General features: G+C 36.5%; 1 protein-coding gene across 1 annotated transcript; it reads right to left on the bottom strand.

Moving 5' to 3' along the window:
• Nucleotides 1-355: 355 nt before the first annotated feature.
• On the bottom strand, nucleotides 356-7,092 carry LOC138693839 (G-protein coupled receptor moody). Its single transcript, XM_069817665.1, has 2 exons — nucleotides 6,858-7,092; nucleotides 356-2,566 (listed from the first exon to the last, which is right to left on the bottom strand). Exons 1-2 carry the CDS (start codon nucleotides 7,043-7,045, stop codon nucleotides 1,186-1,188), a joined length of 1,569 nt encoding a protein of 522 aa, XP_069673766.1. The 5' UTR covers nucleotides 7,046-7,092; the 3' UTR covers nucleotides 356-1,185.
• Nucleotides 7,093-9,899: the final 2,807 nt, after the last annotated feature.

The following is a 9,899-nucleotide window of genomic DNA, read 5'->3' as shown; positions in this document are numbered from 1 at the left end:
AATTCTATCGTAACTGTAATTTAAGAGACTGATACAAAGAAATAAGGTCACAAATTTGACTTATGACAAGTGCTCAACAATACAGGTCACTTGCATTTCCAGATTTGGTGTTTAAGGATCACTTTTAAAATTAAATATGCTTTTCTTCTTCTGTGAGGTGAAAATATGAAAGACGGTTAATACAAAAATTGTCACGGTAACCTCAAAAGACTAGATCCATCTTACAATAATTGATGTACTTGCAAGTGACTGAAAATATTTGAGCAAAAAATTTAACATTGTATTGATATCATACACTAGAAACTAAATTTAAACTAACATCTATCATATAATCTGTATGAACACAATTCTAATAAAAAATTAAACATAGTTTATTAGTTATAAACTCTAGTGATAAATATTGATTCCCTAAATTAAAAAAGACAATATCAATCACAGGCCTTTCGTGTATAACCACACCATTACAAAAATTATTATGTTAAATCTCCGTGTTTTGGTAACACTAAAATGTTCATGACTCTTTCATTTGATGGTTTATGTAATAAAATCTCATGCTTAATCACTTTATATTGTGCAATATCTTTGGTTTCAAAATTTGTTTCAAATACACAGCACACAAAGATACTCTTAGTCACAAAGTTTGTTCATGGTACTCAATAACACAAATGAATTCCTGCTTTTCGTATTATTATCCAGATTTAATGTGGAAATATTCTGCATTGGATTTTCATTCATGCAAGATTGGTTTATTTATTTACAAGCACAGTGGAAGAGTTCAAGAAAACGTCATGGCATGTGACTCCATCAAATTGAAAGCCAATGATAAAATAGTTCCTTCAAAAAAGTCATCTCAAAAAGAGTTCAAAGGGAAGATGTATATAAATATGAATTGGTGGTCAAGGGAAGGTTAGATCATTCTTATAAATCATCGTATCCAAAAACGTTCATCTCTTCATTAGTTCAAATTCCTTACAAAATCATCTCAAAATAAACATTCCATCTTCAAATATATCAGTCAATGCTCACTCTGGGGAATGATGGTTTTGAATGAACAAGGCAAGTTCATCATGTTCTGCTGTCTTTCTCTTCGCCAGATATCGTTGGTGGTGATTTTGATCGCCTCATCATCAAATCTATTGAAGATGTCGGTATCCTACCTTTCCTTGACCCCACTTGCAACCTTTGTCATGCTCTTTGAGAGACACTTCTCCCAGCTCCTCCAACGCCGTTCCCTGGTTGTTGATGCTGTTGTGGGTAAGCTGCAGCAGCATCTGGAGTATATCCCCTGCACATGAGTAAATTCTTGTAAGCTTGTCTGTATTCTGAGCTCATTACAACATAAATGATAGGGTTTATGCAAGTGGTCAAGTAGATAAGGATATATCCAGCAATGTTCAGTCCGTGAATGTCAATCGTGTCTCTGAAGGTTTTGCTGACAGTGATCGGAAGGTAACAGATCACAAATGAGGCAAAGATTACAAGGATCATCTTCAATAGCTTCTTATCTTTTGCGGTCATTTTCCCAGGAGTAGCCATTGCTGAAGAAGTCGTGAATGTACTATGGCGACGAGGGCTGGCACATTTCATCTGACTTCCTCTGCGGAAGACATTTGCAACATGAGAAAGGGCGGAATTGACTCCAACAGCTGAAGCTCCTCTCTCTCTCCTACGCCTTTTCCGATTGAGGCTTCTGGATCTTTGAGAAGAAGGGAAACTACTGTTTGGTGCTGAAGATGATGTAGTGATGCCACATGGATCCATTATTGAAGAGCTGCAAAGTGACGTAGGAGTTGCACTACGGCTACTGCAGATTCCTTCTTCATCTTCGTCATCATTGCCTGTTACACCAGTCTCGATACCTGAAGAGGATGATGGTTCTCCAAAAATCTTCTTCTGGATGGGAAGTCTCAGATGATTAGGTGATGGTGGGGACAGGAGATGAGGACTTGGTGCAAGATGGATGCTGTCAGGCCTACAACCACCAGACATGACGTTATCGACAATCTGAATCCTCACGTCTGAAGAGGACTTGTTGTTGTTGCAGGGAGGAGATGTGTGGCCGTTCTCAATAAAAGAAGAACCTTTGTCTGTGGTAATTGTTGGGCCTGTGCTTGTGGATCCTAGAGCTGAGTCTTCTGGTGAGAATTTACAACGTTTCATAAACTTACCAGAAACTGACATTCCCTCATAACCAGAGGATCCATCTGCCCGAAGTTTCTTTCCCTCAGAGCTGACGACGCTTCCAGGACCAGATGCACAAGACTGAGTGGTAGTGGTAACAGTGTTGTTGCGAGTTGTAAGACGGGATTTGAGTGCCGTCTTACGAACTATATAGAAGATACGAGCGTAGCACACAACGATAGCAAGGCAAGGTATCACAAAAGCTACAATGAAGAGGAATTCTTTAGGAGAGCGATCGTGTGAGTCTGGAAGGATGGAGCAAGATCCGATCCTCTTGTCCAGGCCGAACCTACCCCATTTGCCGAACCAGGTGGCAATCAGGGCTCCGAATCCAAACACCCAGGTGCAGGCCACCATCAACCCCAAATACTGCTTCCTATACAGTCTGAAAAAAAGAAGGAAAGATTCACTTGAAACATTGTCCTACAAGACCTGAACCTCTTAAAATTTTTTAAGTTGCAAAATTTCATACAAAAACGAAAGTAATGACATGTAAAGAAGAGGTCGTAGCATCATGTATATATTACGAGTATGTTTTGGTTGAGACTTAAATCTCTTTATTCTTGCAAACTTTTCGCACCTTCAAAGTCCATGCATTTCAAATAGACGTACGGATAAGTCATTCCTGCGCTGCCAAATTTTTAAATTTGTCAAATTTTTTGCTAAAACATTATAACTTTATTTAAAAATTTATCATTGTTGCAGCGGAGATCGATACAATACAACATACCAGTAAAAACTTTAGAATATTAAGTATGTATACATGCGTGAATATAAACTTTAAATTTGTCCGTTATGTGTCTCTAAATGCGAGTTAGTACAATGGAACCTCAGAAGTTTTTGTGAAATCAAAGAGCAATATCTTCGTAACTGTTCGAAAACGTACCAATATTCATATGAACTTTTTGACTTAGAAAGATTTCAGAATTAACATCCTAAATTTTTTACCTTTCCTCGTTAATCACCCTGTATATAATTTGTATTAATGTTCTATCAGATTTACTTTTCATAATGAATTGACAACTCTTAAACACACATTCGCCTTACGATCTATTTTTTACTATCCATAATATTCCTCGATTTCCATGCTCTACCTAAACATTATCTTTGCCGATTGCAGGAGACTTGCTCCGCATGTTATATTTAAGTAGGTAGACATTGACGTTATCCTAAATCGACGGAGCAGTGTACAGTATTCTTCTTGTTCTCTATAGTAATAATCAAGACCTAAATTTGGATAAGAAAATCAAAATAAAAGCTCACAGAGATTTCACATACTTAGGAGTTACATAGAAAAACATCCATGGAAATGATAGGTTTCAAAATAGATAGGAAAGGAAGGGGAATATAAATAGAACAATGGAAGTATAAAGAGAAAGAGGGGAAGATAAGGATAATAAGGGCATTACGAATAAAGCAAGGGGAATATGAAGAGAACAATGGGAACACAAGGGGAACAATAGAAATTTAAGAAGAACGCGGGAAATGCTAGGAGAATATAGTTAAGATAAGGAGGAAAAGAGAGAAAAACAAGAACAAGCGGAATATAAAAATAATGAGAATGTAAAGAGAGGAAACTATAGCAAATGATAATATAAGGAGAACTATGTGAATGTAAGGAGAACAATCTGACTACAAGGAGAACGAGGGAAGGTTGCATTTTATGCCAAAGACAATTCCCAAGTTTCGTCCCCACATATAGTGAGAACAAAGGCGGAGTTCTGCATAAAAAGCCTACTTGAATAGTGAATTGCAGAAATCTCACAAGTTGCAATTTTTTTTTTCAAATTGAATTTTACATAGGGTTGTAATATTCATATATAGGCTAGACCTTTCAAGTGGTGTAGAAATTCCACACGTTCAGAGTTTAGTGTACATTTCACAGCGGGAATAAATTACAATGAATTGCAGGAAGTTGCCGGAACACTACAAATCCAGGATATGTGGCATTTTGTAGAAAATAAAAAAAATCGGTTTGAGTGTCTTCTTTTTATAAGATTACAGGGTTGTTTCCCATCTCTAATAACGAATTTTAATGACGTCATGTGAGTCAGGAGTCACACGACAGCTGTACTGTGGCGCGAGGTGACAGACCAGTAGTGAGTGATCCAGGGTTGCCAGATTTTAGATCTACCAAAGAGGGACATACTTTTCCACCATTTGTTGTAATTACGTTTTGTCTTAAAGAAAGAGTGATATGGATTTGGGCAGAGTTGACATTTTCATGACTACACAAAATAAATAAAAAAATTAATAAATAAAAATTATCCCGTAGCTGAAAAAAGTAATATGAATCAAAAATTGCAATTTGAATAAAAGACATATCGTAGACACAGTTATCCAAGTACAAACAATATTTATCTGGCTGTAAGTTACATCACGTTTCACTGGCGTCTTTCTGAAGGGCTTGTGGCAATATTATATTACGCCAAATTATTAACTTAAATGACTTTATAATAGCTCTGTCTGGCATTACATGTGACAAAATATTTAAATTTCAATGTTTATTAATTGATAACAATGACAAATTTATTTATACCTAAATTCATATTTAATTTGTGCCTTAGCACATTACTGCTCCAAACCCATCATTTAGCATATAGTATACATTTTTAGAGCTTCCTACATATTTACCACTGAACTTTAGCATTTTCAACTAGTTTCTGTCCATTCTCTGTGCCATGCATTTCTGATGAACGTCTCTTTTTAAACGTTTAGAAATATCATACTCACCACTGAATTCGCTGTTACAAACCTTACACTTACCAAAATATTCGTTTTTTCCAATGTGCAAACCTACATTGTTAAGAAAATTAATTAAAATTTAATGTAATTATTTAGGCTTAGAAGAAAATAGTTACTACGTAACGATAAAATTATTCAAGTGATGTTAATTCTCTAAAAGATGGACTTTTTGCATCCCGCCTCGAATCGAAGGACTTTTATATGAAAATCGGGACATGTTCCGCCAAACCGGGACATCTGGCAACCCTGGAGTGATCTCATAGTCAGACTGCATGGCGACTCACAGCAGAAATTCCCAAGAAAATCGAGCCTTTTTGGAAGGGGTACATTACGACCCATTCCAAAGCCAAGTACAGTTAAGTGAAAATAAAAGAAGCCTGCAATAAACGAGGTTTCATTATTTCCAAGAAAGGCATAATATTCTCTGTACTTAATAAGATTGGTAAAGCTCGAATGAAATTAATTTCTATAATCTCGTGGGGTGCGGCAACTTGTGGCAGGGGGTGGATTTGCTTGCTCTGAAATTATTCCCATCCGAGTTTTGCCAGTCTTATTAGGTACACACTAGATGCCTTTCCTGGAAATAACTAAACCACGTGTTTTGCAAGGATTCACGTAACTATACTTGGCATCGGAAGGAGTTGTTATGTACCCCTCCCAAAAGGCTCGCTTTTCTTGGGCATTGCTACTGTGATACACCGTGCACTCTGATTATGAAATCACTCACTACTGGTCTGTCACCTCGCGCCAGTTCAGCTGTCGGTGTGATTCCTGACGCACATGACGTCATTCAAATTCGTTATCAGAGATCGGAAACAACCCTGTATTGAATTTTTCATTTTTGTATGTAGACCTTACATTTAGGGTTCTTTATAAGATAAACAAAATTGTCATTCTCCGTCTTCTTCATATAAAAGTTATTTTATGCTCGACCGTGCCGAAATGTAGTAATTATACACCTAGTAGCAGACCTTTAATGCATGTCATTAAAGTACACCTACTCATTAAAGGTCAGGTCTTTCAACCAATGACGACTCAGGTTACAACTGTTCAGCCAATGACAGGTCAGCTTTCTAACGTTATAAAACCGCAAGTATCAATTATTCTCGGATATGCAATCGAAAGAGAATTAGCGAAAAGTTACGGAGGCTGGAAATCCAATACTGTCGCGGAAGGTTATGTTCTGTTACTATAATAATTAGCGTTAATTGTAAACAATATTCAAATAAATTCAATTTGTCATCTCATTTTTCAATGTTCAATTTAATTTCAATGTTATCTCTGTAGGTTCTTATGGCCTAGCAAGGTCAATGTGAACATCTGTTGCTCGAAAAAAATCAAAACTTTCGCGTCTGCGCACATCTCACAACATACGGGACATTGGTCAAAGTCAGAAACAAAGAAAATTAATAATATCAAGTTAGAAATATGGTCGAGCATAAAAAGTCGTATGAAACTCGCCTATAATGGTAATTAAGAAGCTCGTATGAAAATTATGAAACTCGCTTGCGCTCGTTTCATAAATATCCATATTCGCTTCTTAATTGCCTTCATTATAGGCTCGTTGCATAATGTACTATTAAAGAAATAAAATGAATGTTACTAGTCGTGAATTGCAGAAACCCCACATGTCCTGAAAATCAATTCAGATTCCCCCCCCCCATAAAATACTAAAGACAAAAATTAAAGTACATGTATATCAATCACTAGAACTTATTATTATGCTTTAATTAAAAAAAAAGTAGTCTGTTCAAAATACCAAACGGTTTTGAAGATAATCAGTTTTCTGTGCCTCCTGAATAATTCACTCCAATGGACATGTAGAGTTTATGCACTTCATGATTCCTCTGAGCTGTAGTACGTAGAGATGGTTCCATCCCGCCATACAAACGTCAAAAGTCATACCACAATGCACTTCTACCCACACTTACTTGGGATACAGTCGAGGATGTCCGATCATTACGTAGCGGTTGATGGTGATGGCCAGGACGGTGAAGAGCGATACGGCCACGAGGCCGTAGCGAGTTAGGGGGAAGAGCTCGCACAGCAGGTTGCCGTGCCTCCAAGCTCGCTGCCAGAAGGTGGAGGCGGCCAGGGGCAGATTGAAACAGCAGAACATCAGATCGGAGACACTGAGGTTGATGATGAACACGGCCGTAGCATTCCGCACCTGCGCACACAGAACAAATATCCAACAGAGTTAAATGACATCCAGTTACACATTTTCATACAGGTAAAGTCTAAAATGAGACACATTCACGGACCGGAGAACGCGAATTCGATTATGCGCACTGTTCAAAACATACAGAGGTGAGCCTGCCTGGAGAGAAATAAAAAATAGGTTGCATCCGCCAAATTACTCTTCAAGGAACGACCACTTATATAAATTGAGGGAAAGAAGACAGAGGACGGACACTGGGAAGTTTTCTTTTCCCAATCGTACTATCAGGGACTGGAATGCTTTACCTGCAGACTTACTAAAGGCTTTACCAATTACTAATAGACGGTAGTATATTATACACACTATTTAAAGGGTGTAATTGATATCTTGTTATTTGAAGTGTTCTATCAGTGAGGAAGTGTGTTGTGTCAGTTAAGTGTGTAGTGTCAGTGAAGTCTATTGTGTAAGTGAAGTGTGTTGGTGTCAGTGAAGTGGCTGTGCAAAGTATTTGAACAGTGAAATGGTTAGAAGTGTTAGTGAAATCAGGATAGAATCAGTGCAGTGAGTGAGTTGACAGCGAAATAAGTGTAGTGCCGAAAGGTACTTCTGCAGGTATGAACCTGTCTCACTCGTGGGTCTTAGTTCGAACTTAGGGTTAAGATACAAATTAGATTTACTTTAAATGTTATTTGAAGTGACCATGCTTCATTTAATTTAGGATTGTCCTTGCTATTATTATTATTATTATTATTATTATTATTATTATTATTATTAATTATTGTTTTTTATTAATTGTGTTTATTATTAATCGTCATTATTGAGTGTAATTAGTTACCACTGCCACCGGGTATATACCCATTTGCAGTGTGAATAAATACATACATACATACATACATACATACATACATACATACATACATACATACATACATATGCCTGTCACATTCGTGCTTGCAAGGCGCGAACGAATACGGAGGGGATGGTGACTGTTTAAGACTGTATATTAGGATGCAAATTGAACTGAAAGATATCAAGTTGCTGGAAATAGTGTAATCTGTGAAAATTGTTGTAATAAGCGTGCTTAAATACGACAGGCTCATGTCAGTAGATTTACTGGCACGTAAAAGAACTCCTGCGGGACAAAATTCCGGCACACCGGTGACGCTGATATGACCTCTGCAGTTGCGAGCGACGTTAAATAAACCATAATTTAAACTTGTTAAGAATAATGTAATTTTTAGGTAAAAATTAGAAACAAAAATCTGAACAGAGCAACTATAGAATTAAGAACACATTTTTAGCTTCAGAATACTAATCAAATAAAGGAAGTATACTTCTGAATAGTTCATCCTCTATTTGTAACATTTTTTTAACCTTAAAACCAAAGAAAAAAAGTATTATTTTTAGCAACTTCAAATTAGTATAGCTCTGAAAATATTAAGAATAGGACCCATGTTTATATGAAATTATTTGCTCAAAAGTTTTCGGGAATATGCTCCATAAATGGCGGTAATTCCTCGTGAATCAACCTGTATACAATAGACTTACACTGAGAAAGACGAGGATGATGATGATGATGATGATGATAAAGTTATTACAATAATAAGTATATACGAAATAGGGGTTCACAGTATATGCACAGTACCAGCCGCCACTGTTACTAGTACAACAGCTCTGTTTACGTTCATGTGCCCTGACCTACCTTACATTGAGTCAATGCAAGGGACATGAAGCAGTCAGGAGACTAGTAACCACCAGTGTTGGCATTTTTAAAAAAAGGACATAATGTTCGAATAAAACAAATATTTTATTCCACTCTGTAAAGTTCATAAATTAAAATATGAATAGGTTTAATTCCTCCCCTCCCTCATGTTTAAAACTAAACAAATATAACAACATAGAAACTTCCTAAAGAGAACAAAGTTTGTTTTTTTATTTCAGACATTATTCTTAAAATGTTGGGGAGAGAAACATTTCGAAAATATGTGACTTATTATTGTTTTTTTTAATTTAAACTACTGAACCTATAAACACGACACTTAAAGAATTCATTCTTGATACCAAGATACTGATACCATGTGTACAAAAATCAAATATCTAGCTTAAGAAATATATAATATATAAATTTCACAAAATAAATCGTAAAGGGAAAAAGTCTAAGAAGAAGAAAAGTCAGCTATCGCCCCTCTTAAATTATAAAGACTTATACACTAAATCATGCTCTTCTTCCAAATATCATACCATTATTTTAAAACATTTTAATGTACCAAGTTGTTCAGAGACGATGCAGCGCTCGGTCGTGAGTTCGATTCTCACTTTGGCTACTTACCCTATTGTTTTATTCCGAGGTTTTCCACAACTGTAATGGTGAATGTAAAGTAATCCACGGCTCATCATCACACTCATCTCACTGTCACAAATTTAATCGACGATAAATAACTTAGTAGTTGATACAGCGTCGTTAAATATGGGACATAAGATAGGAAAAGAATTCCCTAGAAAAATTTAATCCTAAAGCCTCTTTTATTGAACCAGGCATGTCAATTGAGGCCCACAGGAGCAAGCGCGCGCTTTAGAGCCCAGGAGAGCCTGAGCGCTTTACAGCGGAAAGGAAAGAGACAGACGAAAGAGGTAGCATATGCCGCTTGGTCGAGCTATATTCAGGGATGGCCAGCACTGATTCAATAGATAAAGGGAAGAGAACTTATTAAAACTGTATCCATGTTAATTTTTAGATTTGCCTGAGAAGTATAAGTGCATTATAAGAATGTAAGTTTTAATTTTAACGCTCATTTTTCACAAGTTTGATTTT

This window comes from Periplaneta americana, chromosome 2, assembly GCF_040183065.1.
Source record: "Periplaneta americana isolate PAMFEO1 chromosome 2, P.americana_PAMFEO1_priV1, whole genome shotgun sequence".
NCBI classification, from domain to species: Eukaryota; Metazoa; Arthropoda; class Insecta; order Blattodea; family Blattidae; genus Periplaneta; species Periplaneta americana.
This window is presented reverse-complemented; position numbering and strand designations above follow the sequence as displayed.